The 25597-nt window shown below is 45.0% G+C and overlaps 1 protein-coding gene across 2 annotated transcripts in view; it reads left to right on the forward strand.

Moving 5' to 3' along the window:
* Positions 1 to 25597, forward strand: part of znf423 (zinc finger protein 423) — a 109985-nt gene that overhangs the window by 53661 nt on the left and 30727 nt on the right. The window contains exons 5-6 of one of the 2 annotated variants that reach the window (XM_058992897.1): positions 374 to 458; positions 13623 to 13643. In XM_058992897.1, the coding sequence (XP_058848880.1) occupies positions 374 to 458; positions 13623 to 13643 (106 nt within the window). The remainder of the gene's footprint in view (positions 1 to 373; positions 459 to 13622; positions 13644 to 25597) is intronic. The other variant, XM_034041181.3, reaches the window with a different exon arrangement.

The following is a 25597-nucleotide window of genomic DNA, read 5'->3' on the forward strand; positions in this document are numbered from 1 at the left end:
ATGAAATTCTTTAACTGCAATATAAATGTGACTAATGTATGTGTTTTGTTTATTTTGTATTTCAACACAATTGATTACATCTTAAACCTGTCTTAATTTTGAATGAGTATTTCTGCTGGATTTCTTCATTACACAGGGAATATTGTGCACTCAGCCAAACAATCAGGCTGCAAGTCCACCACAGGGTACTGCTGACATGTTTCTGTGAATGTTATTCTAATATATATATAAAAAACAAGAACTCAACATTTCTAGTCCTATCCGTTGCAGTCTCTGGTGTTGCATCTTACAATAAATCTAGTGCTAGCAGCTCTGCAGTTTATTGAAGGTAAAGGTTGGCACTAACACTTGTCAATTTGAATGTGTTTAACAGAAAAAGACATATCAGTGCATCAAGTGCCAGACGACCTTCGAGACGGAGCGGGAGATCCAGATCCACGTGGCCAATCACATGATTGGTGAGTGCGCGCTTACTTCCTGTTCTTTTATTGATTTCAACTCTTTCATCTCTGCAGGTCTTCTTGGTAGGCTCAAAGTAGCAGATGTACCATTCCCTTTTTATTTAGTAGTACCAGTCATTTCTGGTCAGGCTTCTGCAAAGCATAGTAGGTCAGGATTGCTCATGTTCGCTGAATGAAGAGAATGAAGATACGTCTTGGCAGATTTCAATTCTTTTCCAGCGTTCTTGTGGTGTTTTCAACTGTAGACTGCTGGAGCCCACTCATGGCTTGTCTCCCTGAAGGACTATATTACTGAGTAACATGATTGAGTTTAAAAGGGTTGTTGTAACCCTTGGGGCTCCAGGCCTCGCCATCAGTTTTGAAAACAATGTGTGCCCTCTTCCACTGTTTGAAATGACAGCGCGGTTCTGTCGCTGTTTGAAATGACAGCGCGGTTCTGTCGCTGTTTGAAATGACAGCGCGGTTCTTCCACTGTTTTGTGAGGGAATGAACAAAACCAACATTTGATGTAGTTGTTTCCTCACTGCTGGGAGCCTGTTGTTTTACAGTCTCTGCTTACAGTGTAATGCAGCGGTTGTGGGTGCAAAAAAAATTATTTAACAATTCTATTCACCCCTTCTTTGTCTGATTCTGAGCCTGGTTTAACCTTTTGAGTCTTGCGTGCGGAATGTCACAAAGGTGTCATTTTTTCATCTCATTGCTCGACTACGACCTATTTTCTCTCTTTTCTTAAATTATTTTCTTCAGCATGACCTCTAAAAGTATTAAAAATCATAAAAAATATTAAGATACAATGTTGGGGAAATCCATCGTAATGCATGATTTGGGGGTGTGCTTCACCCCAACATCACAAGAGGGTTTATATAACTAAGAGCTGGGGATGTGAATGATGTCAAGTTTTATGGGTTATATTTCAAAGCGCTGTTTGTCCTCAGATTTCCCGGCTGCAACACTTCTCTGCGTTACACTGTTTGTTAAACATGTTTGCATTGCACCACAAAGCCTTATCCAAAGAAAAGGCTATAATCAGGTGAAGTTTATTCATAACTCATTTTAATATATATTTTAATGATTTAATAATTTTGTTTTCCTTGTTTTTCTTTATTCAGGCGTTTGGCAGCTTGGGTAATCGCTGTTCAGTTTTCTTCACTGCTCCTTTGCAGATGCTATGACAACATTCCTAATCTTTTTGTACATATTCATATTTAGCTTTCATCACAGTTTTCATGTGCATGATGATAAAGGATCTTGCAGTTTGTCCCAACACCCCCCCCCCCCCTCCACAAACACCTACTTCACTTGTGATTGCACTTGTTTCAATGTCTTCCTGATATTTTTTATATTTATTCATGTGCCGGAGCTGTTGATAAAAACACCTTTCCTGCAGCAGTAGTTTGAGCTTTGACAGTGATTGTGATTGTCAAGGTGTGATACCCTCACCCCTCCTTAACACTAGCCTGGCACCGCATCTCAATCAATTCACAGCCTTCCTGCATCTGCTAACGACGATGCCACCCGGAGCCCAAACCGCTTTCTCTCGCTGACATCCGTCAGGAGCTTTTTCTTTTTTCTTTTTTTCCTTGTTACATTTTTTTTTATTATTATTCTCATCATTATTCTTATTTATTTTCTTACCTTGTCACATCATTAACCTTGAAAAACAGAAAGTGCCCATTCTGAGTCGAATGCGAGTCCCCAGCGTTTAAAAAAAGTAAAAAATCTGCTTACGTTTTGTTTTTTACGGATATACATACTGTGTATATAAAACCTGAAATAAATACCAGCCACGTTGGACTCAAAAGGAGTATAGGAAACACACATAATAGCAGTGGTTTCTCGCCCTGATGCAGAATAACCTGTGAAGCCTATTTGGTAGGAGGCAGCGAGGTTGAAATGTATCATAACCATCTCCAGCATGACGCCTGCTGGCAGTGCATGTCTAGCAAGCCCTGTGCACGACTTAATAAGTAAACACTGCCAAGAGCTCACCTGCTTTGACATGCATTATTGTTTGTGTGTCATTTGTGATGGATTTGAAAATGGAGCTCTGTGTTGTGTGTCTGGAATTCATCTGCAAAGCAGCAGTGTAGAGCTGTGTGCAAGCAGGCTTTTACACCACTGGAAAGCACTGTGTGCAAGCAGGCTTTCACACCACTGGAAAGCACTGTGTGCAAGCAGGCTTTTACTACACTGGAAAGCACTGTGTGCAAGCAGGCTTTTACTACACTGGAAAGCACTGTGTGCAAGCAGGCTTTTACTACACTGGAAAGCACTGTGTGCAAGCAGGCTTTCACACCACTGGAAAGCACTGTGTGCAAGCAGGCTTTTACTACACTGGAAAGCACTGTGTGCAAGCAGGCTTTTACTACACTGGAAAGCACTGTGTGCAAGCAGGCTTTTACTACACTGGAAAGCACTGTGTGCAAGCAGGCTTTTACACCACTGGAAAGCACTGTGTGCAAGCAGGCTTTCACACCACTGGAAAGCACTGTGTGCAAGCAGGCTTTTACTACACTGGAAAGCACTGTGTGCAAGCAGGCTTTTACTACACTGGAAAGCACTGTGTGCAAGCAGGCTTTTACTACACTGGAAAGCACTGTGTGCAAGCAGGCTTTTACACCACTGGAAAGCACTGTGTGCAAGCAGGCTTTTACTACACTGGAAAGCACTGTGTGCAAGCAGGCTTTTACACCACTGGAAAGTTTGCATCAGGTGTTACATGAGTTCATCCACCCTGAGTTATTCTGTAAGATACTTCCTAGAGAAAAATACAAAACAAGAGGTGCAATCTTTTCAGAGCAGCAATCGCTGGTGAATTGGGCACACAGGGTCTGCTCTGCATTATCATTATCATCACCCTTCCCTTCATGAGTCTCCTAAAGATGCCGGGACACTTGAGAATCGCAGCATTCCATGCAGCAATTGTAAAACAACAACATTTTAAGGTTGTTTTAATAAATAATGTTCATGTTTATTTGAAATCAGTAATTTGGGTTGAAAAAATAAAATGTATATGAAATGTGGGATGTACCATTTTACCTGCAAATCTCAACAGAGTTTAAAGCAGCCACTGAATTGGGCTTCAGAGTCGTTCTTTCTGTTGCTTCCTGCTGCAGCTTTCTAGCACAGACCTTTGCACATCGAGCGCCCGTGTAACTCACATTGCAGGCTCTGCTGTTAAATTGCATCCGACGTCTTGTTTTGCACTGATTTCCGCCCGGGTTGCCCTCTGCTGCTGGTCACTTTGGCTCCCGTGTGGCATTCCTGCTTCCCAGCAGCCAGAAAGTTCCACCCTACTGGTGACTGACAGCTGGGCTCGACAGACTGCTGTGCACCTGGTGGGCTCTTGGAGGGACAGAGAGACAATTACGCCCCTCCCCCCTCTCCCTTCTCTGCCGTCTCCGCTCTCCCCTTTACCCTGCACACGCAGCTGTTTATGATTTTGCATTCCGTCAGCTTGCTACTGTAGCAGATTGCCAGTGGTGATGATGAATGCAACCCCCTGTGTGTTTGCCGTCACCTCTTTGGCAGCAGAACTGTATTGGCCAGAGGGGGTGTGTTTTCTGTTTGCCATGTAATCTCAGCTAGAGCTGCTAACAATATTTCTCTCCAATGTTAAAAAAAGCTAAATCTTCCAAGCTGTTGAGGACATACTAATACGAGGGAGGGATGGTCGGTACTTGACTTGCACTGACGTTTGGTTGGTTCATAACAGTAGAGGACATTGTTCAGTGTCTACAACCCTTTAAACTCTGCATAAAATAACACAGGCTACTGCAAGGAAGAGTTCAGATGGACCTTTTGCCTGCCTCTAAACCAGATATGAATCTGTCATCATTTATCCCCCTCACACTCGCGCACACGCACTCACACTCACTCACACTCACGCACAAGCAGGCGTTTGTACATAAGATAAGCCTTGTCTGATTTCAGATCTTGAAAGTAACATGAGCCTTGTTTAAACAGACATTTTAAAATACAAACAGCCAGCGATCTGTCAGCCTCTTGTTTCTATTTTAGTTTTCCCAGTGCTGCATTGATGCAATGAAAAGGTTTTTAGAGACGGGTTTGACAGGAATCCTGAATATATCCTAACGTGGCCTAAAGCATGAGTTTAACAAACTAGAGTGAAACATGCAAGTATATCAAGTTGAATTTCTTGCGAAGGAACGCGGCTTCAGAACTAGGCTGTCAACTCTCACAAACGTTATTTAGACACTGCCTTTATTTTACACCCATTTTACTCCTGCAAACAAGAACCGTCACTGAGAGATGACAGGCTTCTTTCACTGTGCTACAGCCTCGGCAGATAAACTAAACTATTGCATGTTGGCATCTCCATTTGAAAAGCTGGTAGTCTGGCAATACGCGATTGAGACCCCTGTGAAATGAGGGTTGAGTGCTGTGCTTTTTTCCTTGTTTTGCAGTAGCAATCAATGTTAGCTTGTCTGCTGTAAAACAAAGACATCCCCTGGAGTTTCAATTTTATGTGCTACAGCTAGTAGACAGGAGACAGGGGGAGCACTGGCTAGAACCTCAAGATGATTCTGCTGGAGATCCAAGAGACAGGAGGAGCACTGGCTAGAACCTCAAGATAATTCTGCTGGAGATCCATGAGACAAGGGGAGCACTGGCTAGAACCTCAAGATAATTCTGCTGGAGATCCATGAGACAAGGGGAGCACTGGCTAGAACCTCAAGATAATTCTGCTGGAGATCCAAGAGACAGGAGGAGCACTGGCTAGAACCTCAAGATAATTCTGCTGGAGATCCATGAGACAAGGGGAGCACTGGCTAGAACCTCAAGATAATTCTGCTGGAGATCCAAGAGACAGGAGGAGCACTGGCTAGAACCTCAAGATAATTCCGCTGGAGATCCAGGTTGGAATGAAGGGGAGGTTTTCGTTCCAGGATCTTGGTTCTTGTACCATGAGTCTTGTGACAGAGCTTTAAAACCTGCACTGCAGTACAGCAGCCCTGTGTTGGGAGGCATCCTTAAAGCAGCTGCTTTTTTAAATTTGCAGACAGATGAAGTCTTCCTTCTTAGTTCAATTTTTGACTTGTCGTTGCATAGAGCTTTGTGTGCAAGCTTTGTCTAGTTGCTGGCCCATGACATAGTTGGTGTAGCAGGTCTTCAGTAGCGCTCTGTGACATCGCAGATTCAACACTCCCAAACTCCTCTGTTTGTGAGGGTTAATCTGCTGCAGGGGATTCGGAAATCTCACAAGCTAAAAGTGTGACCTTGGATAAAGCCTGCTGCTCCTGCACTGACATGCAGGGAGAAGAAGCTAAACTTTGAATTGAACTGACTCAGTCGGATGAGACAAATCTTTTTTTTATATACAAACAATGTGTGCAGATGTGCTCAGACAGTGTAGTTTGTAAGGAGCACCATTGGTGCTACTGTGGTAAAATGATGGGTATACAAATGGTACGCAGTTATGTAAATTTGTTTTTTAGGTTAAGAAAACCTATTTAATGAAAGTTTAATTTGAACATTATGGATGCAGTGCATGCAAGCTGCTATTAGGTTGTTATTATTGCTACTGCTGTATCCAGCCTTTTAACATGCTAGAATCATCATCAGCAGCAGCAGCGCTGGCTCTCCTTGCAGACTGCTTATAATACGATGAGAAGTATATGGGCTGAAGCACTGATCATGAATTGCATATTGATGATATGCCTCCAAGCCTCTGAAATAGTAATCATTTTTAAATAAAGTACGAAGCACATGGAGTTGGAAGGGAGGCATTTTAGCACTGATTTATGATGTGCAATTTGGCTTAAAGGAGCAGAACACTTTTTTTTTTTTTTAGGTTGTAAAAGTTCTCAGTGAATAAAGACGGCTGCTGTTTTCATTCATTTTAGGCATCACCATGTATACATGTATAGAACTAAACGTATGTGTGTGTTTGTGTATATATGTATGTATATGTGTCTATAATATATATAATATATATATATATATATTATCCTTTTGAACATTACATTTGTGGCATTAGATGTTGTGCTGTTGGATGTTTGATTTTCAATAGTCCACTCCGTGTTTGCATCTATTCCTCACATTTAAAAAAACTATTGTAAATTAACTGCAGTAAACTAAACCGCACCATTTAAAATGATGGCCAGGGTCTTAAAGAGAACTATTCTGGTATATTTCATTTTAAAAAGAAATGCCCTGCACACGCCCTGGATACTTTTCCAGAGAAGCTCGCCGATCAGTAGCCTATGTGTAACTCATCCAGGATTAAAGAACGGGAAAAGCACCCTGGCTACATACACACCTGCAGATGCGCCTATCTGGCACTGTAACTGCAAAGTCAATATGTATCATTTTTGAGACGGAAGAGCATGGGCTGTGATCTGCAATGCCTCCAGAATACATGAACCGCGATTAGGTGATAGATGCAATAAACTCACATTGTTAACCAATGCCATTATACTAATGCACAACACATTGCGCTGATGAATGTAGGTAATATTAGTGTTTGCAATTTCATTCTGTTATTAAATCTAAAGACAGTCCAAACCTTTTTATTTATTTATTTATGCATGCATGCATGCATCCATCCATCCATCCATCTATGTAATGTTTATTTATTTATTTATTTTAAAGCATCGAAGGGCTCTTAAGAAAATGACTCTTGCTGGATGTGTTTGTTTTTTTTTATCCCAGATAATCTGTGGTATAGGATTGCACCCCTGCCAGTTTTAGCAGGGGCGCAGTGTGATCCCAGTAATTTGAAGCAGCACCTTCCCTTTCTTTCCATCTAAGATGTGGCACCTTTCTCTGTGAATATTTTAAGAGCAGCCCACACAATTACACGAGGAGGAAAGAAACTTCTAATAAACCGATGATTAGAGTGCAGGAGGAGCTTGTTCTAGAGCTTGGCATGTCGGCACCAAGGCTTTTCATTCCAAATGCATTGCTCTGTATTCCACATATCATTTCTCTTTATGCGAGTGGAACAATAACTTTTGTGAAATTGCGTTAAAAAGCAATAAAATATCTACATTATGTGCAGAATATCGATGCACATTTTTTATCGCCTGTAGTTTGCTGTTATATACACATCTTATTTTTGCTAGAAAATCTGACATTGTGTGTGTTTGTTGTTTTTAATAACAATAAAGCGATATTCCGCTACAGAAGGCGTCACGAGCCTTTCGGGTATTGAACTTTTTATTTCAATTCATCGGCACACAAGCTGGAGCTGCACTCCAGTAATACAATTACTATTGGGAGGGAAAGAGAGCCCACTTGCACTTGTAGAGCACAAAGATTTTCATCACCAGTTCGGGTTCGCAAGTGATTTATACAAATAGCACTGCAGCCGCTTCCTATTGTATTTGGTGTCTTATTAATTATAACTTAATGAATTCTCAAATGTTTTGCCTTGTAGTAAATTAAACTGCCTTTGCAGCAAACAGTGTTTTTTTTCGTATGCTGCAGTTCCTTGAAGTCACGTGTGTTTAGAGTTTCAGAAGCTATTTAAACCCCCCTCAATGACCCTCTTTGTAGATCCTGTACAGGAAACTCAGGCCAGCGCCTCATTCCTCTTTGTGAGAGAGAGCGTGGACGTGTCTTCTTGTGAAACCCTGATTATTGTGAGGAGAGTACACTTCGTTGTAAAATGAGTGCGTACAGTGTTTAAGCACTGGCTGCCTCTGTTTTTTTGTCTGCATACAGTTTAGATAAGTGACTACAACGATCGCTTAAGAAATAAAAACTCCCTAAGGTTAACCACTCTGGTTATTTTTAGCAAGGCAAAATGCTTGCTCAGTCAGAAACACTGGTGACCATTACTTAGTGCAGCTCTCTGAACGGTTCAGGGCACCCTTGGGTAGCGCAGTCCCCGCTGTGTATTTAATCGCAATCTGTTTTTTATTTAGATTTTCATTTTAGAATCGGTTCATCATCTACTGCAGGCTTTTATATCTGTAGATATTGTTTTCATCTGTGTTTTTTGTTGGGTAAGGTGTGTGTGTGGGGGGGTGTGTGGAGTGGAGAGGGGGGGGGGGGTCCTTATAGAGTTCAAGAGCACAATGGAAAACAATAAAAACAACTGGAAAAGAGCCAGAGCACACAAAGATGAAAGGCAAGATCAACTGGAAGCAAAAGCAGCAGTTTACAGTGAATACTTGCACCATACTTGTGCATGTTGAGAATGCATTCTGAAACCCCTTTTGGACAGACTGTATAGCTCTGAGGGTCTGTGACAGTCTGGCTCGCAGTGGTGATGTGGATGACGTCACGGACCAGGAAGTAACTCAAACCAAACAGTGGATGGGCGGTTGAAGCTGAGTGTTAGTGCACTCAGCGTATTTAATAAACAAAATATTAAACAAATTAACACAACACAAAACAAAAGGGCACAAGGGCCAAACGAATGAACAAACAAACAAGTAAGTGATGTGCTGGGAAATCCAGCACGTCTTAGCAATTGTTTTGTTAATGTTGCTTTTTCTCTCTCCGCTCTCCCGTACTCTCCTCTACACTCTCAACCCCGAGTGCAGAGTGCTGCTCGTTTATATACTCTGGCCGAGGGATTTAACTAGTTGGTAATTATCTTATTATCCCCCGGCCAGAGTCTGCACGCGTTTGGTAAGGATGCATGACTGTCAGCTAGTTAAATAATCAGTAGCTGATCAGCCATGCATCCTCACGGGGTTTTTAAATATAATAACAAAAGACGCAGCGCTTTTACCCGCGCCGCAAACAAAAATACAAATAATAATAAATAGGGGCGGGACACTCCGCCACACATGCCCCCCCTTGTGCGCAGCACACATGGCCTTTTCGGCCACCTCCCCCCTTAGTCCCCAAAGTCCCGGTCAGCAGTCCCGGCGCAGGAACAGGGGCAGCAACGGGCCAAAGGTGGCGGCCACGGTGGGATGTCCTCCTCCCACCCAAACAGCCGTAGTGTTCCAATGGCCCGCGCACCGGCCAGCTCCTCTGGCCAAAAATTTTTTGGGGGTGGTCTCCAGACCTGCCCCCCCTTCTTCATGGCCGACAGCTCCCCTCCGTGGGGCTCTGGCCACCCTTTCTCCTGCAGCGAAATTGCTGCGGGGGAAGCTGGTCTCCTGACCTCCCCCCCCTTCTTCATGGCTGACAGCTGCCCTTCACGGGGCTCCAGCCACAGTATTTCCTGCCGCGAAAGTGCGGCTGGGGGAGCTGGTCTCCTGACCTCCCCCCCCTTTTCCATGGCTGGCAGCTCCCCTTCGTGGGGCTCTGACCACATGATCTCCGGCCGCGAAAGTGCGGCTGGGGAAGCTGGTCTCCTGACCTCCCCCCCCTTTTCCATGGCTGGCAGCTCCCCTTCGTGGGGCTCTGACCACATGATCTCCGGCCGCGAAAGTGCGGCTGGGGAAGCTGGTCTCCTGACCTCCCCCCCTTTCTTCATGGCCGGCAGCTCCCCTCCGTGGGGCTCCGACCACAGTGTAGTGACCCCAGGCGAAGCAGGATCCCTGGCGACCCCAGGCAAAGCAGGATCCCTGGCGACCCCAGGCGAAGCAGGATCCCTGGCGACCCCAGGCGAAGCAGGATCCCTGGCGACCCCAGGCGATGTGGAACAGGCAGCCCCAGGCGATGCGAGGCAGGCATCCCTGGGTGGTGCGAGGCAGGGCAGGAGCAGTCCTTCCCATGACGGTGGATGTGGAACCAGCAGGTATTCACCCTCTGCTGGTGGAGGTGGGAGGGGAAAGCAGTCCTCCCACAGCGGCTGAGACGGAACCAGCAGGTATTCACCCTCTGCTGGTGGAGCTGGGAGTGGCAAGCAGTCCTCCCACGGCGGCTGAGGCGGAACCAGCAGGTATTCATCCTCTGCTGGTGGAGGTGGGAGGGGCAAGCAGTCCTCCCACGACGGTTGAGGCAGAACCAGCAGGCATTCATCCTCTGCTGGTGGAGGTGGGAGGGGCAAGCAGTCCTCCCACGACGGTGGAGGCGGAACCAGCAGGCATTCACCCTCTGCTGGTGGAGGTGGGAGGGGCAAGCAGTCCTCCCACGACGGTGGATGTGGAACCAGCAGGCATTCACCCTCTGCTGGTGGAGGTGGCGGAGGCAGAGGCAGCTCTTGCTGCTCTGCTCCTGGTGATGGTGGAGACAGAAGCAGCTCCTGCTGCCCTGCTCCTGGTGGTGGTGGAGACAGAGGCAGCTCCTGCTGCTCTGCTCCTGGTGGTGGTGGAGGCAGAGGCGATGGGGCGGATGCTGGCCACTCAGAGGGAGGCTGTGGCGGTTCTGGCTCCCTCTGCTGTGGCGGCTGGGCTGGTGTGTGCCGTGCTCCCTTCAGCAGCATAAATAGAGGCTGCTGGGGAACATCAGCATCCTGCCCTTCTCCCCCCCAGAAAAATTCAGGGGGTTGAGCCTGTAACTCCTCCCCTTCTGGCTCTTGGGACTGCAGCTTGGGTCCTAAGGCTGTGGAAGCGCAGACTTCCACCTCTTGGGCTATGGACGCACCGACTCCCCCCTCTTTGGGCTGTGGACGCACCGACTCCTCCCTCTTGGGCTGTGGACGCACCGACTCCTCCCTCTTGGGCTGTGGACGCACCGACTCCCCCCTCTTGGGCGTAGGACGTTCGGGCTCCTCCCACTCGGGCGTAGGACGTTCGGGCTCCTCCCACTCGGGCGTAGGACGTTCGGGCTCCTCCCACTCGGGCGTAGGACGTTCGGGCTCCTCCCACTCGGGCGTAGGACGTTCGGGCTCCTCCCACTCGGGCGTAGGACGTTCGGGCTCCTCCCACTCGGGCGTAGGACGTTCGGGCTCCTCCCACTCGGGCGTAGGACGTTCGGGCTCCTCCCACTCGGGCGTAGGACGTTCGGGCTCCTCCCCAGGCTGTGGAGGCGAAACCAGCAGGCATTCTCCCTCTGCTGGTGGAGACGGTAGCGATGGCTCCTCTCCCTCTGATGCTGGAGACGGTAGCGATGGCTCCTCTCCCTCTGATGCTGGAGACGGCAGCGATGGCTCCTCTCCCTCTGATGCTGGAGACGGCAGCGATGGCTCCTCTCCCTCTGGCGCTGGAGACGGCAGCGATGGCTCCTCTCCCTCTGGCGCTGGAGACGGCAGCGATGGCTCCTCTCCCTCTGGCGCTGGAGACGGCAGCGATGGCTCCTCTCCCTCTGGCGCTGGAGACGGCAGCGATGGCTCCTCTCCCTCTGGCGCTGGAGACGGCAGCGATGGCTCCTCTCCCTCTGCTGGTGGAGACGGTAGCGATGGCTCCTCTCCCTTTTGTGCTGGAGATGGCAGCAGCAGGGTCTCTCCCATATCCGCAGCCAGGTAGTTGAACACCATGGCTGCGATGTCTGGGAGGGAAGCTGGGTGGTGTTGCTGTTCCCAGGCCTCCCAGCGCTCCCCATCTCTTGCCCACAGGAGGTTGATCACTGCAGGGAGGGCTTCCTCATAATCCCTCCCCGGCTCCACCAGCCAGTCCCAGACTCCCTCAGAGGAGAGTGCATTCGTCCTCTTTGGAGGATGCAGGTCCTCCCTCACTGGACGCTCTGGCTCCTCTTTCTCCTGCCATGGAGGGGGTTGGTCTGGTGCCACGTGCCCAACCTCACCAACCGCGAAGCACCACTCCTCACCCTTCAGGCAGGTGAGGCAGATATCCAGTGTGGCAAGGTAAGGCTGATGTTGCTGCGCCTCCTGCTGCTGTTGTTGCTGCTGCTGCTGCTTTCTCCTCCGGCTACTTTTCCCCATTTTTAATTTGAAAAAAAAAACGAACAAACAAAAAAACCGCACTTTTCAATCCTGGTCCGGCTGTTGGAGGCGTTGTTTGTCCCACGCAGGACACCATATGTGACAGTCTGGCTCGCAGTGGTGATGTGGATGACGTCACGGACCAGGAAGTAACTCAAACCAAACAGTGGATGGGCGGTTGAAGCTGAGTGTTAGTGCACTCAGCGTATTTAATAAACAAAATATTAAACAAATTAACACAACACAAAACAAAAGGGCACAAGGGCCAAACGAATGAACAAACAAACAAGTAAGTGATGTGCTGGGAAATCCAGCACGTCTTAGCAATTGTTTTGTTAATGTTGCTTTTTCTCTCTCCGCTCTCCCGTACTCTCCTCTACACTCTCAACCCCGAGTGCAGAGTGCTGCTCGTTTATATACTCTGGCCGAGGGATTTAACTAGTTGGTAATTATCTTATTATCCCCCGGCCAGAGTCTGCACGCGTTTGGTAAGGATGCATGACTGTCAGCTAGTTAAATAATCAGTAGCTGATCAGCCATGCATCCTCACGGGGTTTTTAAATATAATAACAAAAGACGCGGCGCTTTTACCCGCGCCGCAAACAAAAATACAAATAATAATAAATAGGGGCGGGACACTCCGCCACAGGGTCTCATGTTTCTTTCTCCAGTCTCTATATAGCCTATCTCCCACATGCTTACTTCCCTAAACGATCCTTTTACTGCCATTGCTTTTTGCTTGTACTCAAGCTGGACGGTGCAAGCCCTGTATGTGGAGGTGGTGGTGGTGGGAGTGCAAGTTGGGTTCTTGCAATGCAATTCTACAGTGCATGCAGGGGTCAGGTCATCACGCTACTGCGTGGGGAAATGTGTGGAACTGGCTTTTTCAGGACCAGACTCAACAGCAATATGCAAAACTCATCCAGCTGATGTTGGGTGAACCAGCCTTGCTCTAACTGACCTCCTTTCTGTACCAGAAGTAAATATTCTGTTTCGATTTGTCAATCTTGCAATTGCATCAGTCCACTAAAATGAGGTCCTTTTAGAACTGTTCTAGAGCAAACACTGCAGAGTACAATGATGCCTCCATTGCTTGTCATGCAGTAAGCCATGACCAGGTGAAGTGAAGTTTCCTCTTTGCTAAAGGTGTTGGAGAAACCAACTGAATGCACAGAAGTGAATACCATTTCATAACCAAATGTAGTAATGAATGGGTTTAATGCAAGCAGCCACTGTCATGCAAACCAGCGCAAAACATTCTAGAAATATTCACATTGCTAATGGTTAGAATGCTTTCTAAAAAATGTATTTATTCAATTACTGTGCTTTTTATTTTCAAAAAGGGCTTGTTCCCTACAAATTCTGGCCCTTGGGTATGTGTGGCCCTTGAACAGTGTTGCTTGCATGGACAAAATATAAACTAACTGTACACTGCCTTCTGTTTTTACCCTGCCCTCTCGGACGTGTAGGAGAAAGTCTGCAGCTGCAAGGTTTGTGTTACACCCTGGTATCTCAATAACTGTTTTATTAAGAAATAAAATGCTGTTGTTTTTGAAAAGCAATATTAGGTACCGTGGTGAGGCCCAGGCCAGTGCGATGAGCATATTCACACAAATATGGAGACATTTGCAGACAAATAAAAATCCACTTTTGGGTCTGAAGGAATGTTGTTGGTAAGAATTCACAAGCAGGGCCTGTTTTACAGGCTGCATTTATTTTAGGGAACACAGCAAGAGGATGCTCCAGTGTTTAAAGATATTGAGATACAAATGCCCCCCCCCCCCCCCCCCCCCCCCCGTCAGTTTGGTAGATAAACGTTATAGTTTAGATTAACTGCAGTCACATATACTGTATATCAGGAAATGTGCCAAGGTATTCCTTTAGGGAAGGATGGTGGAGTAGATAAAATCTCAGTAGGGGGACACATTGGGAAGATGTTTTGCTAATCACTTTGGAGTTTTTCATGCATGTGGAAAAGTTGAAAAACATTTTTTTGTTTTTTCTGTTTGCTAAAGTGTTTCAGTATTTTTTATATTTATGGGATTTGGTATTAAATAAAACTCATGAAATAGATGAGTCAGGAAACTCTGCATATTGTTGTTGTACAACAGATGACCCGTTAGCCTTCCTGCTGTTCATGATGTCCACCTACTCATTGCTGCCCACTCCTCAACACCTGTTACCAGCCAAGCAAAACGATTAGGAGGGGTTTAGGAGAACGACGGGGAGAAGTGCTGGTCCACACTTCACTGCATACTCACCCTTAGAGAGTGATGGGGAGTAGTGCTGGTCCACACTTCACTGCATACTCAACCTTAGAGAGTGATGGGGAGAAGTGCTGGGTCCACACTCCATACTCAACCTTAGAGAGTGATGGGGAGTAGTGCTGGGTCCACGCTGCATACTCACCCTTAGAGAATGATGGGGAGTAGTGCTGGGTCCACACTTCACTGCATACTCACCCTTAGCTTCCCCCTGCTTGGACAGGCTGAGATGAGGCAGCGTGTCTGTGAGGAGTCGAGGTGGGAGGGGAGACCATGTTCAGGATTTGTAAAAAGGCACTTTTGTAAATGGACACATGGGTTTAGCCCGAGCCGTGTACAGTGCCACTGTGCTATTGAACGATAGAAATCAACCTGCGATTATTGCTTTGATAAATTGAAAAACTGATTTGTGTATGAAGACATTTTGTGTGTGTGCGAGTGCATGCATGTGCATGTGTGTGTATTGGTGTGCGTGTATTGGGGTGTGTGTGTGTGTGTGCGCGTGGGATTGCACTTGATTGCATCAGGGTTTTAATCTAAGCCACTGTGCCAACATGAGTTTAAAAACATCTGTTTGGTTCTGGTGGCATGTCCCGTACTGTAGGACAATGACAGATACCCAGAACTGGATTGGCTGAGACAGTCCTTGAGGTTTAAAACCCTCTGGACTTCAAGGCGGAGAGATACAAATGATTTCCACTGGCATTCACTTACAAAGCAGAGCTGTCCAGCCTCCCAGGCACACTGACCGTTCACACCGGGGCGGGACGAGGGGAATGGGGGTCACAGAGGCAGACTGCCTGGTGCGCTGCACACATTTAATACAAATAAATAAAGAAAATGCATAAATCTTGTCAATGTTTGTTTGCAAGGCTCAGCGGCATTAAATCCTCTGGAGATCTCATTGTTATCTGTTTGCGCTTGGGTTATTTCTTATGCTGTTTATTAAAAGTAATTACAAGCTGTTTGGAGATCTATACCAAGTGCATTCAGGGGAGCTCCCTCAAAGATGTAGGAACAGAATGTGAAAAAGACGACACTGTGTGTGTGTGTGTGTGTGTGTGTCTGTGTTTGTGTGTGTGTGTATGTGTGTGTGTGTGTGTCTGTGTTTGTGTGTTTCTGGGGTGAAAACCCTTTGGTTCGTCTTTTCTTGTTGCTGTTGGGTATCAGTATGTTATTGATAATACTATTTTCAGTCTTTCCTCTGGTTTTAAATTAATTTAAATCCAGCTGTGTGAGTGTTAGGGTTTAGTACAGGACTGAGTGTGATGCAGTGGTGCATGTGCTTCTGTCCTGTGTGAGTGTTAGGGTTTAGTACAGGACTGAGTGTGATGCAGTGGTGCATGTGCTTCTGTCCTGTGTGAGTGTTAGGGTTTAGTACAGGACTGAGTGTGATGCAGTGGTGCATGTGCTTCTGTCCTGTGTGAGTGTTAGGGTTTAGTACAGGACTGAGTGTGATGCAGTGGTGCATGTGCTTGCAGCTGTATAACCCTTCTCATTCCCGTCAGTGCAGGAGGCTCTGGAGTCAAGCCGAGTTGTGCTTTTCCCCTCCCATCATTGCAGTAATGACTGCAGTATTCGCACACTCACAATGGCCAAGTGTGTGTAGTGGTGTGCCCTTCAAATTCTTTACTAACACATTGTGTGTGTGTGGTTTTATGCAGCACAGGTTTATAATTAATTTTCACTTCAGTGTTAGGTTACAAGCTACTGAGCAAGTGTGCTTCCATGATCAGAATCAAGGGAAAGTGACAGCCGTTGTGGTGGTTTTGTGTTTGTAAGGAGTATTGAGGTTTTTTGTCAGTCCGGTAGGATTGACGGGGCTTGTTTTCAGTATTGTGGATGCTGTTAAATGGTTTTGAGGGAGTGGGGTGGCAGTGTCAGTAATGCTAAGGGCAAAGAGAGCTCGCACACTCACCCGCTGACCTTGGGGACAAGCCACTTGACCTCCGTGTGCCGAACCCCTCCTAGTTCAGGCTGGAGGAGCTGAATCCACAGGCCGTGCCCCTGTCTCCTCTTAATGGAGTTTAAATAATGTAAAACTGAGAAGAAAAAGCAAAGCAATAGAACTTAAGTTTCGTTTGTTTTAAATCGTAGTACAAAGAGAGCAGACGTGGTTAATTTAATAGCATGCATAACATCTGTTAATTCATTGTTAATTGTCTGTTTATCGATCTATGATTTTTAAATGTTACTTATAATGTCTGCATATTTTTACTGACTTATGGTAACTGTATTGTTGGAAATACATCAATGAAAAGCTACTGTAGTAAGTATACAGCTCAGTATATCATTGCTGGTATACTAAGTATAGCTGTAAGTGTACACTTGTTGTACTCATTGAGGTCTTGTAGAAACTTGCTACACTGCCATGCTATTTCAACATGCCTAATGTGCTGTATTCAAGGAGACTGCGGCTTGCAATCTGCTCCAGCTATTCCCTTAAACTGCATGTGGACGCTGAAGAGAGGAAAGTGAAAATGATGGCATTACAGCCACATGTCTACAGCAGGCAGCTTCCAAGTGGAGTTGGGCTTGGCATTCCTTCAGCTTGCCTTGCTAGCAGCTGGACTTCATTAAGCTGTGGTGTTAATTACTGGGAGACTGGGTTCTGCGTGCATGTGGAAACACTTGGGGTAATGCGGAAAGGGTCACCTTGAAATTGATCGTTTAGCACCAGAGAGAGAGAGGAGAGACTGGGAGTGAAGATTCCCTTGCACAACGCTGCAGTGCACGTGCAGCATTACTACAATACAGTGAGGGACTGTATGCTGCAGCATGTTACAGGTCACAGTAACACAACAAAGCAGTACACTGCAGTGCTATCACAAAAGGGATTGGTCACTGCAATGTTACTGCGTCCATTCTGTTAGGGTGCTCTCTTTATTTATGATTTAAAAAGCGCATTGAGAAGGAGATCGTATTTCCTGACAGCGCTGTGCAGCCCATCCTGGCTTTTTACACCTGGATTGTGAGCATTATCTTAATGAAAACAGAACAATCGTTTACATGGAGCTACGATCCTACACTACACAAGTGTATCGCTTGTTTGCTTGTTTAGTTAAACAAAAGCACTCTAGAAATAGGATGTACCGTTTGAAGGCCTTGCTCGGTTTATTTGTGTGCTGATCATTAGTAGACAGCGAGGGAAGGGAAGCAGGAGAAAAAAAATGAGGTTGTTACTTTCTACTCCTTAATTCCCCATCAGGAGTACTGTCTGTATGCATTCCGATTGGGTAATTTCCCATGGTGCCCCACTACGAGCGCTCTGTGCAGGGAGAGGTGACATATTCGGTCATGGCAGTCTGAACTTCTTTTTTTTTCTTCTTTTTTTTTTTTTTAGCATGCACAAGAATTTGTTGGAATTTCACATCCTTCCCAGGTTTTTGTGAAAACACTAATTTGTGAATGCGCCAATCTGTTAATGGCGGATGCTGGGGTCTGCAAATCCCACCTACGTTTTCGGTGCTCGTTATGGCGTGGTGTGTGCCGTTAATAATGCATCTGTGAAACTCAGCTGTGAGGGAGCCAAGTAATTATCCCACCATAGCTCTCCCCGCTCCAGTGTCATCGCAACTGGGGCTTCATTAAAAGTCCTAACAGTAGAGATGTTGTGTAGTGCTGCCTGTATGTATTTTTTGCATGTAAATTCTCAGCCGTGCCATGGCTCAGAGGTAATTTGACTTCTTGAATCCGAGGAGCCCCTGTGATTTCCCTTCCTGCTCAGCCCCCCTCGCTGCAGAACCAGCTGATCATCCCCCGAAGAACAAAAGGGTTCTCTGAAGCTATGAAGCATAGATTCAGCAGCTTCTGATAGCTGGATAAAAAATATGTAAAAAAATCAAAGTGCTCTGCTGAATGCATTAATGCAGAGCAAAACATACCCAGCCAGACATGAAATCTTTGCAGGGATTTTGGTATTTAAAAGTGATTCTTTGATCAGTACTTAACGCTGTAGAATTATCTCTTGAGCGGAGGAGTGTTGGACTAGTTGTCTAGATTAACATGGTCTTCCTTCGTTTCCTTTGATCGGATAGCGTTCCCCTTTTTCCTTTTCCTTTAGTTTTGTAGTCAGACGTTGGTCTCCCTGTAGATTTATGTTGCTACAGAAATTCATTGTTGGGGCCCATGTGCCGCCTTTCAGGAGCGGCCGTGTGGAACTGTCCAATCTGATTGTGAGGAGGTGTCACCATTATACATAGTATACACCCCGGGCTAGCACTTTGGTGCTTGGACTGCCGCGTTGAGGGCATTTTCAGCTTCATATAAACACAGTATAGATGTTTTCCTGTTTGTGTAACAGGGTGGAGGCTGGGTGTGAACCGGCAACCCTGTACACCACAAGCAAGCGTCTAAGCCACAGTGCAAAAGAGTTGGGCTCCTCTCTCCCCTCTCCCCTCTCCCCTGTCCCCTGGACAGCCTGCCCATTACATTTGCACATGGTGCTTCTCGCTAATGTACTGTGTGTCCCTGCAATTGCTAAACCTGCTCTGTAGTCAAAATTTCTGTAGCTTTTATGTTGCGACTTGTGAATTGTATTTCTTTTAAAAAAAAAAAAAAAAAAAAAAAAATGTATGTACCTGTGTTTTATTTTCTCCTGATTAGTTATTTTAAAAGCAGGAAATGTCACAGTAGTTCATTTTAATTGCTGCTTCATTATTTGCCGTTGCGCCTGGCTGGGTGCACTTATTAACGCTTGTTAAAGTTGCTACATTTTTTTACACAATTTGAAATTGTTGCACCGACTTCAAGCTGCGGGTGTTGCGCTTCTCCCGGAATTCAATTTGATTTGAAAATGCATCCACACTGTGTTTGTAGAGTTGTGCAGGATGATGTGTGGCTCAGTGGTTAAAGCTAGTGACAGACCCCCGAGGTGCTTTCTAGCCACATTTAGGAGCCACATTAAAGGACATTTTAATGAGGACATCTAACTCTTATAAGCAACTTGAGTACTGTCTCCTATAAATGGATACAGTAGTCTCTGTGTATAGGAACACCTCCTAAGAGAACACCCTTGTGGTGAAACAGATTTTTCCCGCTTTAAATGGTCCGCCTAAAGGAACAGGAACTTTGCTTAAAAGAACACCTTTTTGGCACCGCTAGCGATTCGTTCACACCTGATACAGTACTGTTTTGTAACCTGATAACTCATTATCATCAAACTTCAATTCAAATGGTTTACTCAATCTTTTAAAATGTGACTTGTCATTGCGAGAGTGTCTTGAGGCACACTGATTGGGTTATTCAGTCTTTCCAGATCTGCCGTCATATCATTGAATTGTTTTGTATTCTGATTTCCACGAATGCACCTCATCGCTACAAAATGGCATGTAAACAAATGGCAAAATGCGCCGCGGTTTCTCTTGCTTCTCTTGGACATTTAGTTTGAGCTCCTGAAATAAACCTGAATCAGACACGAGGCACGAGGAATTGGTGTTTTTCATTCTGGTGAGTTGCTTCACCATTCTGTTAAATCATTTTGTGCGTGTCTTGAATATTGCTCCTTTACAGGTATTCATAATTCATCTAGAGCTACTGCTGCATTTTTCAACGTGTGTAGAGGTGCTACGTTAATTTAGTTTGACAGTTTATTAACGTTAGTTTGTCTGTTACTTTATTATTATAGTTTATTAACATACACTTGCCTATCGCTTTTCTCTTACTTATTCTGTTAATTTTATATGCTGATGCACCTGCGTCATGACAAGTAATAAATATTTATTGATTGATTTGATTGATATTGTGTCTGGTGGCTAACTCCGTCTTAGAGAACACTTTGCTTGCTTCCCGAGGTGTGCTCTCTTAGCTGGAGACAACTGTAATTCAATGTTGCTGCCTACAAGGTTGTAAGTGAATGCTGTGTTTTGTTACAGGAAAGCAATGCAGATCTAAAATAAAAACAGTATCTGGAGTTAGCAGTATGGAGAGCCTGCTTAACACTGGCTTTGCAAGAAGGTCGCTGCCCCTTAATAACACTGGGTTTGAAACAAACGAAGACGTGGTGGCTGTGAATTCCAAGCAGGGGGAGGGGGAGGAAGGGGAGGGAGTGCTCCACCTGCTGTGTGCTTTGGTTCGCCGTTTTGTTTCTTTTCTAGTTTTAAAAAACGTCAAGAAGTGGTGTTTGAATATTGTGCTATGAAGGGAACGGTCCTGCCGTGCAGCAGTTGGGATATTCGAGGAGAGTCTCCTGTGAGATCGCCTAGCTCCCGCGCTGCCATCGGAGCGCCACATTCCCAGACAGCTGGTCTCTCAGCATGGGCTGTGCATGCGGCTAGGATGCCTGCGCGCGGCCGTGAGCAGGTAATGCTCTAATTTCCCCTGTGCAGATGCAGCCAGGAATATCTTAATTTATTATTGGTGTTCTGGCATGCTATAGAGAGGGTAGGGGGGGGGAGTTGCTGGCTGTGCAGCCTTGCAGAACTATTCGCTACAAAAAGAGCTATTGGGTGCCTGACTTCTCCTGAACCTGGTCTAATGTAATCATTGTTATTTGTGGTATTGAGCAAGAGGGGTGAGCTGATCTTAATTATGTGAGTAGGAATAAAAAAAAAGATCTTCTGCCTGATTAAAGTGTGCAGTTTGTACCGGCAATACAGCACAGCCAGTGCTGACAGCTTTCTGTTGCCATTCGTAGAGGGAGCCCAGGCTCTAGCGGTTCTGCCCAGGCAGGATGATCTAACTAGAACTGTATTGATTTGTAGTTCGGGTTCGTAGCTCGGTATGCAGAGGTGCGGATTAAAGTAAATGCCGGGTCCTCCCTCCACCACTTCTTATTGATGAACCTGTACCCTTTATCATTTCGTTATTCAGGTATTGTGTTTGAAAATGGGTTTCCCAAAGCAAGAAATCAAATTGAGAAATGCACGTTCATTGTGTGCGTCCCAAGACACTTCCTGATTCCCACGTTACAATCGGCTGATTTGTGCCGTTTAATTCTCTGCACAAGCATGCAGTGCACATGTTGCCATAGAAAAAACACTCCCATAATCATCATGAATTATCACTGCATTAGATTAACTGGGTCCAAAAGAATGCTTGTACTACACTTTACTGCAGTTGGATGTTTTTGCATGATAGGTGTAGAACTAAGAAATACAAAATAAAAAAAACACTTGATGTAAATTAGTGTTCACCGTTAAACCATACAGTACGAACCTCACTGGAGTCAACCCTACAGTTAGTTATGTATCTTTTTTGTTGTTCAGAACACTTTGAGAATGGTGTCGTTGTTCAAGATCGGAACAGTGCCAGAGGTGTATTGCCAGACAAATTACCAAGAAAAAAAATGTGTGTGTCCAGGTATATTTTTTTAATTTAGGCTTTTAAGTTTCTGCAGCTACTCTGTGCTACATACTGTGCCATTGATACTGCAGGTGGTGCTTTCTGAAGTTTATACTTTTTCAAATATTGCTTCAATTCTGCTTACAGCTTAACATGTTGCAGCCAGGAGTTGTCTAACAACATCCATGCAGAGAGCCTTGTTGAGAAATGGTCAGAACTGATGGGGTCTGTACAGCAGTACTGCATGTGGTCTAAAGGGATTCTGAGCTGCTTCTCTGGCTAGCTGGCAGCATCTGAAGACAGTCGGGAATAATAAAGGGCTAAAGAGTGAAGTTAAGCCCTGGTCTGCCAAAGCCTTCACATAACTTTTCCTTTTATTCAGTATAATGTAATGCATCTCAGATTTGCGCATTCCTTCTCCTCCCTGGTGCTCACAGCTACCTGATTGAGAGGTGAAATCTTTAGAATTTGATTTTGACTTGATGTGACCCCTTTCTGCCCATCAGTCTCGACTAACAGACATTGACAGTATTGGTTTCGTACCTAAACATCAGACAAACTGCTTTCCCATCTGTAATTCCCCAACAGCGATATTTCATACCCATACATGGCCTCCTCATTACGTGTTCAACAAGGTGTCTTTGGACATTAAATAATTCAGCCTTGGATGTGCTGGGAATGCTTTAAACGTTTGACTCTTCTGATTGTCTTTGCTTGAGAACAGGCTGCTGTTCCCCCTCAGCAGCCAAAGCTGCTGTGATGTTTAAGAGGACGTCGGAACACAGACACACAGCTTGCTTTGTAGATCTGTTGTGCATCACACACGGGTTCATTTTGAAGGCCATTCAATCTTTGTTTTCTAATGTCAGAAGTCCATTATAGATCATGCATGTGATGTTCTTGCTGCAGTGGATTTTTGTTTCCCTGTTACAGTGAATGTTCACTGTTGTGAATCCAACATCTCATCGCTACAGTATGCATGCAAAGCGTTGCAGTGTGCTCACGGCTGCCATGCAAATTCAGACATAAGAAATGTAAGCCTGGCTTTTCTCTGCTTTCTCCGAGGAGCGTCTCGTGGCTCAATCGGCATTCACATCGTGTGCTCATGCACATTACAGTCATTTCCACCCACTCTACATTCTGCTCAACTTAAAGTGAAATATGCGTTTTAGTGCGAGAAATGAAAATGAGAAATTACAGGACAGATATGATCTACATCTCAGAGGGGCCCTGCCATGATTGCCTCACTCCGAGGACTTGCGTTCAGTGCAGGAGACTACAGCCTTGCACATGCATAGACAGGTAGGCTACAGACTGAAGCCTGCGATCAACATTATTCTGGAAGCACCCCAGTGTGCAGATTCTGATCAATGATGAAGCATCAGGGGTAATACAGGAATCCAATACATTATTAATCAGAAGAAATATGCTGGGAAAGCCATATATAAATGGATCATTTACACAGTCAAACCTCCATCTAAACTAGGGGCAGGGTGGCCTTCATATTTACAGTAGGTGATTTTAAAATGGACATGTACTATATACAAGGTTTCTTAGTGGTTAACATGGGCATGTACTATATACAGGGTTTCATTAGTGCAGTTACTATATTGTAGACAGATCCATCCATACACATGGTCTACAATATGTATATTCCTCTCTGTGTAGAATACAAGTGAATATCAGTGCCATCAAAGCCTTCCACACTGGATTAGGAAGCCCAATTGATAGGTAACTGAAGTATATATAGATATTTAGATATATAATTATACTATTACTATTGCATCTTGGTAGTTGCAGCTATTGAAATGAAAAATTGCCAGTGGCAGATGCAATCCTTGAAAAGTTAGTAGAGGTTTCTAAATCCTATTTAAAGGATATTGGAAAGGGAGAGGATTGCAATTTATCAGACAACAAACAACAAAGTGTATCTGGAAATGAAAATATGATTTCATTTGGACACTTCATTGAGGGACAGGCCGCTCCCCAGCGTGCAGGGAGGAACACTCACTTCAACACCGTTCCATCAAACTGAATCTCACACTGCACTTTCTACAGATGAACCGCATCAGGAGGATTCTGGAAAAAAAAGATTAGCGCTCACCTACGAAGCAATATTTAAATTAGAGCTGCTAATGGAGGGCTGTGGAAACTGTTAATGTTTCTGTTTTCCTCTGTGGAATTGAGAATCCAGGATTCTTCATAAAGAAACCAAGAAAGAAACCCTCCCAGAGCTCCAAGTGATTCTGTTTCCCACTCTCGGCTGGCTTTGTGTTGCAATTTCAGCAAGTGTTATAAATGTTAGTTTAAGCATTAGAATGATCTTCTCCCACAATAATACTGTTTTATTGCTGTGTTCCTATTAGTTAATGTTTGCTTCTGATGGCGTGTAATTGTGCTCTGTTTTTTTTTTTTTCTCTCTGTTCCCAATTGCCCAATCAGCGGCACAAGGGACAAGAAATAAATAGCCCTAATGCTATTTTAATTACAGAAAACATAATGTACCGAGCCCACACAACTTTACCTTAAGTAACTTTTTTCCTCTGATAAAACTGGAAGAGGTTAGCGTTCAGAGCCTGGGATTAATGGACGGCTTGTGCAGCTTGCAGGGAGCAAAGGAAGAAGCAGCTAATTCAGTCCAACACAACAACATCGCTCATGCTAGCGCTGCGTGGTGGCTTCTCAAGAACATATTCTCACACATCTACTTCTCTGCTACTAAAAGAAGTACCGACAATTTCAAACTGATTTTTATTTTTAATGGACTACAGAAGTAAGTGTGCGAGTAGTACGTTCATGTTATGATTATTTTGCACCTTTATTATTATTATTATTATTTATTTCTTAGCAGACGCCCTTATCCAGGGCGACTTACAATTGTTACAAGATATCACATTATTTTTTTACACACAATTACCCATTTATACAGTTGGGTTTTTACTGGAGCAATCTAGGTAAAGTACCTTGCTCAAGGGTACAGCAGCAGTGTCCCCACCGGGGATTGAACCCACGACCCTCCGGTCAAGAGTCCACAGCCCTAACCACTACTCCACACTGCTGCCTGTATTAAATTATTAAATTCTTATTAAATTCTTTGTATTTATTTATTCTGTTTTGTCTTTTTTGTGTGTGGTTTTCTTTGTTTTATCTTGAAACTGTGTCATTTACATTTCCTTGACTGAAAACCCAATAATAAGTGTGACCACAGAGGATGAAGTCCAGTTGCCTGACCCCAGCCTCTGCTCGATTCTTGGTGAAGGTTTTGGCTCCTCCAGCAGCACTGCACCTCTCTGCATTTGCTTTGACAGCTTGGCAGGATCTCAAACCCGTAGTCTTCGGGTCTGGAGATGAGTTTATAAGCCAGTATTGATTTTACATCACTGTTTCAGGCAGAGTGGCAGGTTCTGTCTTCTATGAAAATATAGTTAGCTCTTAGTCAATAAGACTAGAATAGACAGGGGTGTGCCAGCGCTGATCAGGATATTGGATAGTAGATCCACCCTGATTGGTGTTTTATTGGAGTGTTTGCCAGGGCAGTGTTGGCATGTCTGGTGCTTGCTTCATGCCTGCATACCCCCTATATTAAGCACATGGCAGTTTCCTATCCTGAAGTGTAGGGAACTGTTCTCCAACTCCGATGTAACTCTGTACAAGGTTTCATTGCCCTTTGCAAAGAATAAATGACATTGAATCCTGGAAGAACTATTATTATTTTATCACACACACCTCATGAGAGCTAGTTAAAGCCGAGTATCCCCCTGTGTGCTTGACATTCGCCAACATGTTAAGTATCCTCTTCCTGTAATTAATTGGAAAATGTATTTGTACCTATAGCTATAGAAATAGGGAGAAGAGGAGAGAGGTGCTCCCTGTGCAAGTTTCTAGCCAGGGAAACTACA

The sequence above is a fragment of the Acipenser ruthenus genome, chromosome 19 (assembly GCF_902713425.1).
Source record: "Acipenser ruthenus chromosome 19, fAciRut3.2 maternal haplotype, whole genome shotgun sequence".
Lineage (NCBI taxonomy): Eukaryota > Metazoa > Chordata > Actinopteri > Acipenseriformes > Acipenseridae > Acipenser > Acipenser ruthenus.